The sequence below is a fragment of the Idiotropiscis lumnitzeri genome, chromosome 8 (genome assembly GCF_059441095.1).
Source record: "Idiotropiscis lumnitzeri isolate Australia: NSW breed Sydney's pygmy pipehorse chromosome 8, RoL_Ilum_1.0, whole genome shotgun sequence".
NCBI lineage: Eukaryota > Metazoa > Chordata > Actinopteri > Syngnathiformes > Syngnathidae > Idiotropiscis > Idiotropiscis lumnitzeri.
The window spans coordinates 19,463,881-19,481,388 of NC_142398.1; the positions used below are offsets into that span (position 1 = coordinate 19,463,881).

Consider the following 17,508-nt stretch of genomic DNA (forward strand, 5'->3'; position numbering starts at 1 on the left):
AAAAGGGGGACTATGATTAAAGTCTTTCTAGAATATCAAACTGGAAGTTGAGCCAAAATCACATATGGGGATCCCGTTCCAATTTTGTGATTAACTTGAGCCATGCTATATCTTGTCTTACGCCTTCGTACATACTGGGGGGCTTAGTCAGATTTAGAGATTCTAATCACAGATGTAATGCCAAGCGGTATAGAGAATTTGACAAGGAGCGAAGGAAACAGAATGCGAAGGCTGATATACAACTTTTCATGTTGACACGTTGCTGTAATGTGAGGAAATGTTAATTGCCCTCAAACGTACTTGGGATTGAATATTTCTTTTGCTCCAAAACAATTCCAGAAAGCTTCATTAGAGGATTGCTCGGAAACTTTGGACCTATTCAGACAAACTACATTTAAATTTCTACGTACTTCTGTTAGTTCGTTTTAAAAGTAGTCCATGCAGTCTTTTCAACTCTTCTTTTTTTGGTTATTTTTTGCCTTATTTGCTCTTTTCCACCCGTGCTCATCTCACACTCTCTGGCCTTGCTACTGTTGCTTGTTTGGCTGGAGGTGCATCATGAAATCTGCCGCCTCCGCAGCTTGGCGTTTACACAAAGACAATTCTTGTCAGCCACAGACACAAAACTATTACCCAATAGTTAGCTCGCACCAAGCACCTTGGTGCAACCTACTAAAAAACAAACAAAAAAAAAGGAGATCAAATGAACTTTTGGCACATTTCGGGGATCTCAGTTTCTTTCTCATGTTGCAACTGTCATTCCAGGCTGCCAGCTTGATGTTCCATGGCACCAGATGATTGTGCGTGGTTCCAGCAATTAAATGGAACGCGTAGGTGGGAAATTTCGGTGCTTAAATGTTCCCAGAACTAGTGGGTTTTGACATGCCCTTCGGTGCTGTCATAGCCAGTCTTTCCCACATGCTTCCCAAATGCAATGTGAAATGCATTACTACACAAAGATGACCCATTTAAAAAGCACACCGCCGCTTTCTTTCTCAAGCTCAAGTTCTCAGAGAATGACGGCAATTCAAAATAATTACGCCGCAAAATGGACCAGTTGTAACATGAGCTATTATCGTCATGTTAGACGATTTCTGGAGTCGTTGCAAAATAAAGGCTTGTGACATCGATGTGCTACTTTAAAGTCTTCATAGCGGCGATTTCATTGATTGATCATAATAATGTCGCACTGAATATGATTTTGGCAAAAAAAAAAATTACAAATTAAAAATTCCAAGATAATGACATGGACGTCTTAATAAAACGAATTTAGACTTTACATTCAGGTTGTCATGGCAAATAGTCAACAATAATTTGACATCAGCACGATGGCCTCACAATGCAGAGATCATGGTTTTCGATTCCGGCCCTTCCTGTGTGGAGTTCTCATGTTCTCCCTGTGCTTGACATACTCTGTCTCTACCTGGTACAGCAGCTGCACCGAGGCAGACAGAGTGCGAGACCCCAGACGACAGTCAAAACAGCGCAGAGGATTATTGGCTGCCATCTCCCCTCCCTGTTGGACATTTACACCACCCGGTGCCTCAGCAGAGCTCTATCATCAAAGACAATACTCACCCGAGCTCACACCTGTTCAACCGGTTGCCCTCTGGCAGGCGCTATAGGTGCATCAAAACAAAGACTAACAGACTGAAAAAACTGTTTCTTCCCGAGAGCCATCTCCATGCTGAACTCTCACACACAACCGCCCTTATATTGCAGTAAAGCGACATAATGTGTTTTTATTTATCCAATTTTGTATTTATTTTCCATTTAATTATTTAATCTTTAATTAATATATATATATATATATATATATATATATATATATATATATATATATATATATATACAGATAAGGGATGGATTGATGTGGGATTTGCAATTTCAAAAACTTGCTAAATTCCCTTCCATCTTCTTCCGTCCCGAGTAACTTAAAGGCATCTCAGTCTTTGCATGTCTTTTTAATGCGCAAAGCCAAATTCACAACTTTTATATGGTCGACGGTAATGTTCTGCTTTCTATCTCCTGTAAAGTTAAGATTCAAAGGGAAATTCAGATTTTGTGCTCAGTGGGATATCAAGTCCTATTTATAGTGGGGCCTGGCACGCTCCTGCAAAGCCTGCTTTTGTTCCCTACTTTATGCCCAGGGATGGCCTTCACTGATACCGCGGTGCCAACCAAGGCCAGCAGCCCGGCCAGGGAGTTGTGGTAATGCGTTGGCACTTGAGCGCCAGCGAGTGAGTCGAGACAGGAGGCAGAGCGATCTGGCAAGCAAGTCAAGTACTATGTGAAGGACAGGAGTCACGGTTGAAAAAGTTTATGACTTCGAGAGGTATTTAACAGTGGCGGAACGTTTTCATTTTGTGCCACAGATGTTACTTTTTAAGAGCTTATTAAAAGTCCAACTGGGATTCCGAATCTTTGACAGGCTCCCGGGGTCACTGCCACTCACTTGCTTCCATTTTTAAAAAAAAGCTAACTATCCTATTCCTCCTGTTAATACCCAAGGCAAGGAGAGTCTAATTACTTTTCAAATGTTCACTTTCTGGGTCATCATTTTCTACTTATTGATTTTGAGGGCTACAGGAACACTCGCATGTCGAAAATAAAGCGTGGAGGTCGAAAAATAACTAATAAGCCGTGTGCTTGCCACTTATGGGTCATTTTGTTGGTAAGGTGTTTTCATCAAACTGCTTGCGGGGAAATCAATGAGCTGTCATAAATATTTCACTCAAGAATTTAACCTTGGAGCCAATTGGAGTAAAACTTCAATTTAAAAAAAATAAATTAAACGATGATTAGGATCACCCAATGTGAATTTACACTCCGGTGCATATATTTTTGTTGGTCACCATTCAGACAGGACAAACGTCAGAATAAAGCAGATAAAAATATGCGTCTGCGGCCCCCAGCTGATTTTGGTCGGGCTCCGGGCACGTGCCTTGCTCAAAAGCCCCTGAAGAGTAGTCCGAACGCACGCTCGTATATCTTTAACGACCAGTTGCAATTTCATCGCCCACAGCGGCACTTGAAGCATGACCCTCCAAGTCCTTCTGGATGAGTTAAAGCTGACCAATGTTCCCTCAAAGCGGCGTGCGGGAGAATTTGCACACTTCTCTCACCCTCATCAGGCTTCATTTCAATTGTATTGAAAATGATTTTGTCAATTTGCAATTAAAACCTAATTCAAAACAAATCTGCTTTTTTTTTTTAATATATATATAATACAGAAGGGGACAACATTGTGCATTTTGTCTGTGACGCTCTCAAAATGATTTTTATCGCAATGATCACATAATTAAGTACCCCTGCAAAATCTAATGAAACCAAAAAAAAACGATTGAAACTATGACTCTGCCACATTATCAATGAAGCAGTCGTATCATACGAAAACTTCTGACTCCAGCATTCTTGACAATTTTAGATCTCATTGGATCGAGGGTGGGCAATACAATTTTCAAAGAGGGCAACATAAGAAAATGCAATGGTTGTGGAGGTCACGCTCGGCTGTTCTATATTCTTTTTATATATTCATAGAGTTCAAATGTGTTGGTTTTTTTTCCACAAGAAGGTACTTGCATACAGAGGGCACATGATATAAAAAATGTAAACCACTCATTAAAATTACATCTGTGGTATACACACGTGAACATGATATCATCTTAAAGGGCATCATTTAAAATGCATTACAAAAAGTAGCCGCCATTAAATTATGCACAGCAATTGTGATAAAACAGCCAAGGTGAAAAATATATACTAGAAAAGATGCCGGATGGGGAATAACAATTCATTCAAAGCATTATCCAAGACGTTTATCCTCACCGCTGTCTCCGGGTAGTAGGCGGAGTACACCCTGGATTGGTCGCCAGCCAATGACAGGGCACACGTAGACAAACAACCATTTGCGCTCACAATCACAACTTCGGATGATTTGAAGTGCTCAATTAATCTGCCAGTCATGTTTTTTGGAATGTGGGAGAAAACCGGAATACCCGCACAAAACCCACTCAGGCACGGGGAGAACACGCAAACTTCACACAGGCAGGCCGGAGTCGGAATAGAACCCTGAAGCTCTGCACTGTGAGGCGGATTAACCAGTTGGCCACCAGTATTTATAATCAAACAAATATTTGACATTTTATTTTGACTTGATAAGCACTGCGAGAGCCGGTCAGAGACTGTGAGTGAACGTTGCGCAAATGTCCCAAAAAAAAAAAAAAGTGTGTTCTGTGAATGTACAAGCAATTATTTCAATAATGACTTTAAAAATCTAAATGTCATGAAATAAAAAAAAAAAACTGTTTAAATGAGTCTAATGCGACTGTCTGTGTCTCAGGCCAGTTCATCGATCTTTGCAAAGCAAAAAAAAAAAAAAAAAAAGCGAAATTAATGGAGGGTGTTATGATTACCTGGAAGCGGTGGAAGTCGACAGGCTTGAAGTCATTAGGGGAACATCCGCACCAGTCAACGATGTGCTTGTACTGGCATTTACAGCCCAATTTACGATTCCAGTTGGTGATGCGCAGGTTGTTATCCACCATGCTCTCACAGTAGGCGCTGTTCTCCAGCACCGTGTGGAAGAATGACTGCAAAACAAAACAAGCGGACATGTGGCACAAGTTGAATGGGAGACGAGGAACATTTATAGAATTTTATTTTTTTTTTAATTAAAATGCAAGTTCCCATGAGTTGAATAAAGTCACAAAGCCAAGCTTCACATCAAGTTATTTTTGCCTGTCAACGGCAAAGTCTATTAGCAAAGCGTTTCACTTACCTGTCACTCAGTGTTTGGAAAAAATATGAAAATGTGTTTTCGGAGCGTTACCTCGGCAGGCAGGAGAGTGTAGGCGTAGAAGCGCTTCATGTTGGTGACCAGATCGTCCTTGGTGTTGATGACATATTCCACAAACATGCGGTTCAGAAGGAACCAGTCGGATCCGCCGTCCACGGAGACCCCCTCTGGGATTTTTCGGTCTCCCAGCCTCCACATGTGGGTTTCGCACTCAAAGAAGAGACGATCCAGGCCTTGTTTGCGGATGAATCTGGTGGAAACAAAAGGATGACTAAATGGGTGAATCATGTCGTCGAAAGCTGGCGTGTGTTATCGGACTGAAATTTACTGTTGTGATGAGTAAAACAAGACGAATCATTCAATTGGAAGTCATCTTTTGGCAAAATTTGCTTGATAATGATGTTTAATAATAGATTTCCCGACTGATTTTCGAGTAATGGCTGCCATAAAATGAACAATAAATTGAAATACATAAAAGAAATAATGCTGCCTTGTTTTTTTTTTTATCACATTAAATATTAAAAGTCGATTCGGTCAAGAAAATTACTCCAATTTTATTTTAAAATATTAATGGTTGGAATACTTCATGGTCAATTTTTATTCAATAATTTTGACAGCAGAGATTTGTTTTCGAAAAGTGTTTTAGGTTATTTAAGTTCCCTTTTAAGCACTACAACAATATCCGGTACGGGAATTTTAATCGTATCGATTGTGCCATTATGTTTCTTAGGATGTCGATTAAATGGCTCGAGATTTTTTTTTTTTATCTACACATGCCACCATATTACTCGAAAAAGTCCAGAAGTGGAGGATGACTGCTGAGAAATATGACTCACCTGGCGTTGTCTCTGCCATGTGACTTGATGAAGTTCATTTCTCTGTACTTGGACAAGAAGGCCACCAGCTGGTTGTTTGTCCTAAAACAGAAGAAAAAGGCTTATGCAAAAAAAAAAAAAAAAATCATTGTGGGCTGGAAATTGTCTTTCACTACGAGCATGTATTTGAATGTCGTTAAAATCAAAAACATAATAAAGCAATCAGAGTAAGTGCGACATTTCACCACATTCAGAAGGCTGATTTTAAACTGCCCCATTTTCAAATAAAATTCAAGTAACTAAAAATCTTATCAATTCCTTTTCAAATTTGTGCGATGCATGTCATAGGTCTGACAGGAAACCGCCATCACAACCTGAATCGACAATACTGAGTTTGTCACATTCAGCACATTTCCATGAAAAAAAAAGACAAAACGCAACAGTTGAAGATGGATTATTTAATGACCTCAGCAACTGCTTGTTTTTCCCGGAGGCCTACTTTGGGATCATAGCAAAGATTGTGTCGCCATTATTTTGATGAAAGACTCCATGCTGGTTTTTACATTGCAGGGCAGTGTTCTCTCATACACAGGCCAGACAGGCTAAAAGCTTTGCTCTGCGGGCGAAATGCCCCAGTCATTTCATCTGGTTTGGAGCCTTTTCACCATGCTTTGCTCTGCCTTTCGGAAAGAGCGGCAAGGCTGCGGTTAAAAACACAAGGATCAGTGAGGTGGGGGGGGGGGGGGACAAGCGCATATTAATGTCATTTTCTCTTCAAGGAGCAATTTCACAGCCTGGGGGGCTTATCTTAGGAGGTCCTGAGCCATAAAGTCGAACTGATGATATGCTGTGCGCACACACACACACACACACACACACACACACACAGCCTTCTGTCTCCGTGCTGTATTCCCACCCACACATGCATGCCCGGGTGACGGCTAGTTTGCACATTGCCAATACAATATACATGCGCAGTGGCACAAAAAACGCTTGAAGGCACGCTCACACACACCCATGCACCCCCATGCACCCCCACACACACACACACAGCAAGTGTCATACTCCAATTTTGCCACCTGAGCGGTCACCCTGAGTCCATTGGGTCGAGTTTGCTTACTGTCAGGCCTCGGGTTGCTCTCTTTCTCAGCAGTATTCACACACACACACACACACGATAACACCCCTGCAGACTCGCTCGCACACACACACCCACACACACACACGCACACCCCCACACACGAGACTCTGCCCATTTTTCTACGAGTCCTCAGATTGAAGGTGTATCATAAAAATGTCCTGATATGTCATCAAAACAAGAGCACACGCACATACACACACACACGAGACTCTGCTTTCACACTCCACCAGGCATACCAAAACCGTGCACTTTTCCCAATATCATAGTCAATTAAACTTCATCTTGATGGCACTGATTCACTTCCGTGGTCTTGTTGAATTTATAATGTGCTCTTTTTATGCTTAGGACTTTTGTTATATGCTTCCAGGGTGGAATTGTGCCATGTTACAGTTGACGGGTTACTGCTAGACACTCCAACGCGTTTGACAAGGATCACATACATCATCTCTGTCAGAAGAAATGGATTTAAACAAAAATGTTTAACTTGCACAATGTTCTTACTTTTGGTTCCTATTTATAAAACGAATCAATGGGTTTTGAAGCAGACACCGTCATATAGTGATGGGTAAATGAAGCTTCAAATGTGCTTCATGAACCAGTTGTAGTATTTTTGGACTCCTGCAGATGGCGGACTCTGTTCAACATTGGGCTGAAAGCAGACTGACTTGACATTTTTTTTAAACAACAGTGCCATCTACAGGACTAAAAAAATACAACAAGTGGCTCATGAAGCAAATTTGAAGCTTCATTTTCCTTCACTACCGTCATGTCCAAAAAAACGACTAGCAATAACATTAGCACGCGAGACACGAAATTAAAGACAAGGGTCCAGCAGTGAGTTGTCAGACAAAGCTCAATCATTTTAAAACACTGCTGCAAAGTCAATGAGAGGGGCTTAAATGGGGAAAAAGGTAAGCACAAGGAGACTGTGGAGATAAAAGCTGGGAAAAAAAGGGTCACACTCTTTGGCAAAGCATGCGTGTAACTCATCCTTTGGCCTCTTTGGACACGCACACACGTACACACTCACATACCCCCCGCCCCCAATTGGTGCGAGTGGCTCTGTATTTGCCTTTGAGGGGCAGCCATGCGGCAGGACAGACATTATCTGGGAATTAGAGGGGAAATAATGCTTGTCCCCCCCGTGCCGCTCATAACAACAGCAGTAGTCAGGACAGAGCAGAGCAGGAAAGACCACCCTCACCTCCGCTCGTTTGGATTCTTGCCAATGCTGTATGGTCACAGTGGAAAGACTGGCAACCAGTGTTCTCAGATTCAAACATATTGCATGACTGCGAAAATCTGTATCACAAATTATTTTGGATGGAGCATTGAAGTTGAATCAACATTCAAGTTTTCGTGGGGCATTTTAGATCAGTATTTCGCAACCCACATTTGAAAAAAAATCTCACGGCAAACCACCAAACATGTCACAAAAAGGATGGAGACTGATGATGATTTTGTCTCAATTTACTCATAAATGTGGTCATCCTGTGTGAAATCTGGGCCTGTTTACCGGAACACAAAGCTGATATAGTCGCAGGAAGCCATAAAAAATTATATACAAGCCGTACCAGGGTATAAGCCGCAGTTTTCCATGTTGAAAAAAATTGTTTACTTACTGCATGTACGGAACGATTTTGTACTGTGAATGCACATAAAGGTACGTAAACAGATTTTTAAAACAGTGCCTTTCAACACAGCAACAACTCTGCTAATTAAAACAGAACAGATCCAAGAGTAAAAAAATACATTTAAAAAAATCGAGAATTATTTAGCGTATTTTCTGAACTATAGAGCGCCCCTAGTGGTGAAAGAAAAATCCACAGAAAAGCCGCACCGTTGTATCAGCCGCATGGTTCAAAATCTAGGAAAAAAGTAGCGGCTTCTAGTCTGGAAAATACGGTAAGTAAAATTGGATCATGTCACGGAAGTCTGAATGTGAATCACTTCATTTGATTTAATAATTAATAATAAGAATTTTACTTTATGCCGCAGATGTTACAGAATCTTTCTTTAGGTTTTTTTTAATTTTTTTTATTTATTTATTTTTACAACCTTTTAGTTTTCTTTTTAGAAAACCTAATACAAATTGGAATATTTTTTCTTGTGCTGATTTTGTTCATTAAATAAAATATCATAAACATAAACACAAATCTAATTTTATTGATTGATATCAAAAACATTTTATTTACTGTAAATCACAATGACTACTTTGGAAAAGAAACAAAAATCGCATATTCTTTATAACGTTTAGAAAAAGCAGAAGAAGAACGCACATCTTAACACACCCAAACAGACACGCACACACACATGCACACACAGACATAAATAAACACAGATACACGTACACCCAGACATTGAGATGAAGATAAATAATAGTCATATCCTTAAAAAAAACTCCCCAGACACTTCATCACATATTAAGCCACTGAAAGGACCGAATTTGCCAGTCGACATGGTCAAATCCAAACTGTTCCAAATACACTAGCTCTGCAACGATACAAGACTAAAATTTACATATTTTCGAATCGCTCGGATCCAAAACATCCATTTCCTCCACTCTTGATCTCACCCCCTCCCTTCTCCCTGTCATTTCAGTATCTCAATTCCCTCTTTTGCACCATCAATCGTTTCATTTCCCAACAGATGGGTCTTAAAATCTCCACTGTCAGCTGTTTTTCCAACTCCATCACCCGCATGCAAATGAGGACGCAAAATAGGAGCAAAACAGAGCCTTGGCACTCTCACCAATGCTTTCAATCATGCAATGACACGATAGATATGCTCACATGTCGCGTGATGCAAGACATGAACTGAAGACATGACGGCGAAACATATTGGCAGCAAGCCCGCCGCGTTCATCAATACGGCGGGAAGGGGACGAGATTAAACTTGAAACTTGAAGAAATTCCATTTCTTGGCTTCAGTTGGGAAAAAAATCAGATTCTACTTGCCATGTCCGTTAGAACAACGTGTCGATATCCAACTGGTGGACATCTGGCTGTGCGGTCGAGATAACTCTCTGCTTATAGAAGCATTTTTATTAGTTGCTGAGTGGCTTCTTCGGAAATGCGGCAGAGACTGAAGAACAATAAACTCGCAAAAAAAAAAAAAAAAGAAAAAGAAAAATCTCTCCAAGTTTACTTTGACGACATTGTGCTTTATGGCCTTGAATTACCTTCCACGGCCTCTTTAAGGAAACATGTTCAAAATTGAGATAGGGTGTTTGGACCATCCAGTGCACCGCAGGCGGAGAACGTCAATATGTATTGACCCCGGCCAATTTAATTGTAATCAGGTCACCATGCGAATGGAGGAAAAAGCGAAACAAAGACTTGGAAAAGAAGGTGAGCGGGTTGGGAGTTGCGGACGTTTTACTTCATTGATCTGTTTGGTTTGGAGTGAGAGACTCTTTATTCAAAGCTCTCAGTTAACCATTGGAGCACAAAAAAAAACGTGTGTATCGGATTTCCGCCATAGACTGAAAGATCTCAGATTGTCCAGCATTATCTTGTGCACGTATAATTTCCTCATCCTTCTTGACCCAATTGCGCCAGCCTCAACTTTACCTGATGGGGTAGTCGGCAGCACTGAGGTTGATGAAGAAATCCCAGCTCCAGTCCCTCATTGACAACAGGTCAGCCATACTTCGAAGGTACATGGTCAGGAGACTCGCACCCCCCCAGATAGTGGCCATGCGCCATGGTGTCACCCTCACGTTGGGGTATTGAGCGGCCAAGGCCTTTACCTGCCGATGGAGGTAGTTGGAGCGCTGCAGCAAGGAATGAACAAACAACAGACCTTCTTAGCGGCAATCCAGTAAAAAAAAAAGAAAAAAAAAAAAAGGACTATGATTATGTATGTATGTAAATGATTGTTTTTCTTCGGAAGCGTGGAGTAAATATTTTTGATTGGGCTGTGTTGAACGCATTGATAGAGCTGTTCAAATGCGTTGGTACAGTCCTTTAAACTCATTTAGTAAAGTCGTTCGAACATCTTGGTAAAAGTCCACCTTCTTTGTAGCAGTCCCAGTTTAAAATGGATGAACAAAAATAAATTGGAATAATTTGAGTGGAAATCTGAAACCTTGACTTTAATTGTTGGTGTTCATCAGCGCTCACCTGATCCACGTGTATGTAGTAGTAGTGGGACGTGTGGTAGATGGTTTTGAGGAGACGCTGAAACTGACGAGAAGCGCGTCCATGCACCACCAGGACAAATGCTATTCGCACTGGATTTGATGGGAAGCTCTCTGCCGAGTCCTCGTCCCACTGGACATTAGCATTGGCTTTCCCTGTAAAAAAGAACAAATAATAAATAAAAAATAAATAAAAGACAAGAATTGAAATTCAAAGACTTTTTTTTTCTTTTTTTTTATAATTGCAAAAAAAACCAAAAAAAAACGTGTATTGAAGCAACTAAGGTTTTCAGCTATTCAGTAGCTTAGTTATAATAATAATCACTTGGATGAATACAGAAAATTCTTTTTGAAACAGAGCAACCTATAGAAATAACAATTTGCCCAAATCTCCATTTAAAAAAATTTTTTTTTTACATTTTTTTTCAAGAACATTGCCACAGGACAGTTATCACAGTTTTTTATTTAATAGGATATAAAGAATTATGCATAGCGTACTGCACAACATACTCCATCAACATTATTATGGCTTCAATATTTGTTATTGTAATGAATTTATTGCAGCAAACCCTTGTAAATATGCACAAAGTTGCATCCGGAATCAAAGTATAAAAGATTTCAGCACATATTGGTTTCTATGGAAAGATTTGCCTTTACTCATTTTCAACTGCCGTAAAGAAAGCATGAGTATTAAATCAATTGAATCAGATCTCAAAAGTCAAAATTTAAGATCATCACACTATTTTAAACCTGCTGAAGTTGTGCTCTGACATTCTCTAAAATGTATAACGGACAATGATTGACTTGTCTGTTCTTAAAAACAAATGCGCACAACCAGCTTATATGACATGTTTGTTTACAATGTCACATCTTAAGGAGATTAATGACTATCATTTAGGGGCTTTGGTTCCTCCGAGCCTTTCTCGAGTGACGACGAAGAAGCTGTTTATATTCCCTGGAGGTCATATCTCCCAAAACGTCCATCCCGACTCAAAACAGCGTCTGGCCCTAAAGGCCCTGTAATTACTCAGATTTAACAGCCGAGTATCAGAATGGGATAAGAAGCCTTCACCCGTTGTCCAAAGATGGTTTGGGTTAACAACCCGATTACAACGATCATTACGTCCTGACGCTGCCTGTTACTTGTTTCTTGCACTTCACTCTACTTCAGAGATCCCAGGAGGGGAATATTTGTAGTTTGTCGAAGACTGCTAATTACTGGCCGGCTAAGAAGGTTCACCGGTTTGCTTTACACATGGATAATTGGGCCGGTTGTTTCACAAAGGATCCTGAATGTGTGCCGTCTGAGATAGCTTGAATTAATGAGCAAGTGTGTGAACGTCATGTGATTTCACCATTGAGTCATTTTGACCGACAAGAAAATAGTCACCACAGCGGGAAAATGAAAAAAAAATAAATCTCTCCTCTTGAGCAGGAGAGTCTTCATCATTCTTCCTTTAAACTACACTTCCCTTTATCTGCTTTCACCCTTCTTTTGTCCTCAATTATTTTGCATAACATCAGTTTTAAATGCTCATGTGAGGTCGGGATAAAATGGGAAGGAATCTTCAAATATGTGTAAATTCATCGGTTTACGAGATCACACGTCTGTCTTTTGAAAAGATTCAAAAATACAAATAAATAAACTTTGCATGAGTCTTAAGCGACCACTCTCTTTGTCGGTCATTTGGACACTGGAGGATATTTTACAGTGAAAAGGTTTGCTTTAGCAATGTTGTAATGATTATTTGTAAACCGATTTAGATTTAGATTTAGATTTAGATTTAGATTTAGATTTAGATTTAGATTTAGATTTAGATTTAGATTTAGATACGTAGAATGCATAACTCCACCAAGATCCTTGGGGTTTGTTTGGCTAGGCTGTAAAAATATTTAGTTCTACCGTATTTTCCGGACTATAAGTCGCTACTTTTTTCTTCGATTTTGATTAATACAATTAATACAACAGTGCGGCTTTTCTGTGGATTTTTCTTTCCCCGGTAGGAGCGCTCAACAGTTGAGAAAATAGTCAAAATAAATCTCGATTTTTTTTTTCTCTTGGGTCTGTTCTGTTTTAATGAACAAAGTTGTTGCCGTGTTAAAAGGCACTATTTTAACAATCTGTTCATGTACCTTTATGTGCATTTACAGAACAAAATTGTTATGTACATGCAATAAACAACTCTTTTTTTCCCAACATAACGGCTTGTGAATCGTTTTTTTATTTATTTAAATTTTTTTTAATTAATTTATTTTTCCCTTTTTTTTTTTTTTTTACTGTTTTGTAAATCTCATCCAAAAATTCAAATCCAGTAAAAAGTATCTGTTGCTTCCAGAGGCCAGTTTACTGCCATAAAATTTAATCCCTTTCAATTCATCTCTCTGAAAAAAAAAAAAGAATTGTTCGATCAGAATATGTGCTCCAAATGATTGACATCCAGACTGACCAATCACTGCAAGACGAGTGAAAGAGATGCTAGCTAAAGACAGCATAGAAACGCTATCACAAGAAATCGTCGAAAGCTGTGTTACAAGGCAGAAGAACGTGCTCCCGCTGGGGCGACAAAACAATTTCACAATTTTGGCCAGATGCGATTTTTGTCCGGTCACAAGAAATCTTCACTGCCTACAAAGTGTAATTTTAGCAAAAGACTCCACAAATGCGACTTCACAAAAGCCCCGCCAAGCCCTGGATCATCACACACAAACAGATCATCATTAGCCGAGTTAGCATATGGTAGACAAAAAGATTGACCATGTTCCTCCAGCATTCAATGATGCAAATATCCGATCAAACACAATTGCTAATTCCGCCAATGCCTCAAGGACGCTACACTGATCAAATCAAATTGGACAATTTTGCGCTAACAAGGTTAGGACTTGAATTGGGATGGGAATGGAGGAGGCGAGAGCGAGCGATAACACATTGGCAGGCAGCAGGCAGGCAGAAGGACAGTAAGACAGACAAGTGATTTCATTTAGCTGCGGCGTTGTTATTAGGCCAGCAACCAGGGGAAAGGATTTTTCTATTTCGTGGTGTCTTTAATCGCACGGTCGGTTTCAATGGGATGGTGAGTTGCGACGTGAGACGACGCTTGGCACAGACAAATGACACCCTTGCTCTTGGGAAGGGGAGTGTACAAAAGTTGCAATGTCACTCTGCCTTCTTTTGTTCTCCAAGGCCTGCTGACATGGTGTGTTCATTCCAGCTCCATCTGTGTAAATACAACGGCTCGTGCGTCCTCCTCACTTAAGAATTGCCACTCATGCCAAAAAAAAAAAAAAAATGTGATGATTGAGACTGACTAGACTGTGATCTGGCTTGCATGGCAATGGTACACGTCTTTAGTCCACGAGAGACCATTCAGGGTACTATTCTTTCCTTCTGCTACATGAAATCCATTGGAGGCTTGTTAAGTCGGAGGGACAACACGAATTGCAGGGATGTAGCCCCAGTTAAGCACCTATTTAATATTCTAAAATATAAAAATAATTATTATATATATATATATATATATATATTATATTTCATCCCCAAAAAGGTTTTGTGAGGTTAATGTGAAGGCTGTAATTCCATTTAAAAAGTCACCAACATGAACTTAAATTGTATTTTTTTTAATAAACTGCTATTTGAGTAAATATGGCATATAACATATTAATTAGGAAATGAAAATTATAATTCAATTACCATCACTATTTAATCAACATCCACATAAATCATGTCTCCACTGTGCATCGGTTTTCCTACAATTTGTGTGCAAAATCCTATTAGCCATCCCTAGTCAAGACTCCCAAATGATTATCAGGGTTAATCCCCCTGGCCTTCTTCCTTGCACCATGCAGGAATGTTGCCAACATGAGGACCACATTCGGTATTGTCGCCAGTGGCTTGTTTCGCTTTACCAGTTTCCAGTTTCTTAAGGGCCATTCTGATTGTTTAGCACTTCATTTGAATTTTTACGTAAAAAGGAGCATTCGTAACTTGAGGTACATATGATGAAAAATCCCAATTTCAATCACAATCAATGTGGGCGTGTGTTCATACCGTGCATTGCATATATGCAAATCCAAATATCAAGAAATTCATTCAGAAGACAAAATAGAAATATTTTTCATGAACTCACCTTCTAACGGGCAGGAGCGAGTGACCTTTTCTGGCATTAACTGGCCCTCCTTGTGTCTGCAGTAGACTTCCGCGATCTGCTGCCTGCAGTCCTTGCTTTTGGCCCTGGACAGAGCTGAGATGGCCTCCTTCCCGCTAATTTCACACTTGGGCGGTTGGTCGTAGGTCACCTCCAGGGGCGCTGCAGTCGCCTGCTTTCTGTGAGGGTGCTGATGCCTGTGCTGGGCCTGGTGTGAGGCACGATGCCGCGGCCCTCCTGCAGCCACACTTTGACTACCCGGGCGTGAGTTGTTGGCGACCGCCAGTGGCTGGTGGCTTAAAGGTAGCACTTCATTGGAGCTGCGAACCAGGTTAGGGGAGTTGTCACGCCAGACGTGTTGCTGGCCATGAGCTTTCTCCTGCTGATGCTCTCGCTGCTGCCTCCTGCTGGTGGCTCCGACGGTTTGCCGATGCGGCTGCGACCGTGCGCCAAAGTTACTATTGTCTATGTTATCAAAGTCTTTTGGTACAGAGTTCTCATTGTTGCTGTCCACTCTGCTTTTCTCTTTCGGTCGATGGGAGTAGTACCCATCCTGTAAAGAAGAGAGACGAGAAAGAGAGGAACGCTTATTAAATGTTGAGGCATGCCGAGAGGGGAGCCACACTATTAAGAAAAACACAAGATCGGAAGCGAGTGAGCGTGGTGCATATCATACTTTGCTTTAACAATCAATGTGGCATGTTTGAGTGGGCAAAAACGCACTCAACTGTGTGGCATGAAATTAAGTATTGAGGTATTGAGTGGGCGGACTACAAGGTGCAACTTGACTGGAGGTGACGCTGGGCTGCGAGGGCTCTGTTGCTCCGTGCCATCATCAGATTAGCCCGGTTTCAATTAAATTCTCCCTCAAATGGCCCCGGCTCACCGTAAACAGATTACCCAAAGGGGATAAAGGGCCAGAGTACGACTGCGAGTTTGTGTGGGTGTTAATGCTCGAGCGTATGTGTGCATGCTTGGGTGCAATTCTTTTCACTTGGAGACACAGAATAAGAAGAAACCGGAGTGTGGCATGTGACAAGGAAGGCTGTGTGTCACGCTAAGACTGCGTGTGTGCGTGTGCGACTGAACCAACAATTTATCTTTGAAGCAGAACAAGCGGAAGGAAGGAGGGGAGGGGGCAATGGAGAGTGCGCAAAGAGCGAAAAAAAAAGGGGGCAGTGAGCACAAGTGGGGATCACGAACCGAAGGAGCGCTGACACTCGGGTTGAGTTGCGCTCCCACGAAGCGCTGGCCTGTTGCAGCCAAATGTGCTGCCATGTAGTGATGGGGAAAAAGAAGCTTCAAATTTGCTTCATGAGCCAGTAGTTGTCATTTTTTAGTCCTGTAGATGGCACTGTTGGTTTAAATAAAGGGTTTAAAAAATGGCAAGTCCGTGTGCTGGAGTCCAAAAAAAATACTACGACTGGTTCATGAAGCTGATTTGAAGCTTCATTTAGCCATCACTAGTGCCATGCATCAGACGGGTAATAAAGGAAACTGTCTTGCTGCCACGTCACTGTTGCACACCTTGCTCAACACATGAGGAAAAGAGGGGGCGGGGGGGGGGAATAGAAAATAGGGAGTATGGGAGGTGGAACAGCAAACAGCAGCTGGGGAAAGATAGAGCTCACAACAACAAGACTCCCTGATGTGCTTCAGCATTTACAAGACACAGAAAAGCGGCGCCAAGAGAGGTGGGGGAGAACGTTGCGCCGTACGACAGAAGGGGAACACGAGAGGTGAATTTGCTGCTAGTTGAGCGAACAGCTCAGTGTGGAAATAGCGGATCTTTCTTCTATGAACGTCTTTCTCTGGCTTTTACCCGGAAAGCAGACGCTTTGTCATCAACCTTGCGTCTATGCAAGCACCTTCTCCAAGCTCAATTACACAGCTGACACAATTTCCCAAGTGCTCAAACAATAAGAAGAGTACATACGAAAGGGCAACGACTCCTAAAGTGGAACAGCGCTGAATTGTATACGAGGGCTGTGCAATTAATCAAAATTCAATTATGATTAGGATTATTACACTCAGCGACTATAAAATTGGCATAATTGAAAAAAATGGAAATGTAAATATTGCTATAAGACAAGGCATACTTGAGTTAGAAATTTAAACTTAAGAGATATATTGAAAATGTTTATTGAAATGTTTCAACAGTTTGAATACAAATTAGAATTTTAAAATGCATTTTTTGGACTTTACATAATCACGAGGTTTGACAGAATTTGATTTGTCATAATATTTTTTACGTTTTGCATTTCTCTTGTTTTGCGCCCAAAAAGAAATGATCGTTTGAATTGTGAATTTCAATTATTTCCTGAATAATTGTGATTACGTTTTTTTCCCATAATCGAGCCCTATTGTATCCCAACGTACACTTATTAAAATTTGTGCATTTTTGTGCAAAATCATGGATCCATTTCTACCCCAACAATTTAATGTTTTTTTTTCACAAACAGGGATAGGAAAAT

General features: G+C 40.8%; 1 protein-coding gene across 1 annotated transcript in view; it reads right to left on the reverse strand.

The window, feature by feature from the left end:
- Positions 1 to 17,508, reverse strand: part of xylt1 (xylosyltransferase I) — a 63,536-nt gene that overhangs the window by 14,373 nt on the left and 31,655 nt on the right. Inside the window, exons 2-7 of the mRNA XM_088303650.1 lie at positions 15,017 to 15,587; positions 10,876 to 11,048; positions 10,324 to 10,526; positions 5,632 to 5,712; positions 4,829 to 5,045; positions 4,413 to 4,589 (exon numbers count right to left, since the gene is read on the reverse strand). Of these exons, the coding sequence (XP_088159776.1) occupies positions 4,413 to 4,589; positions 4,829 to 5,045; positions 5,632 to 5,712; positions 10,324 to 10,526; positions 10,876 to 11,048; positions 15,017 to 15,587 (1,422 nt within the window). The remainder of the gene's footprint in view (positions 1 to 4,412; positions 4,590 to 4,828; positions 5,046 to 5,631; positions 5,713 to 10,323; positions 10,527 to 10,875; positions 11,049 to 15,016; positions 15,588 to 17,508) is intronic.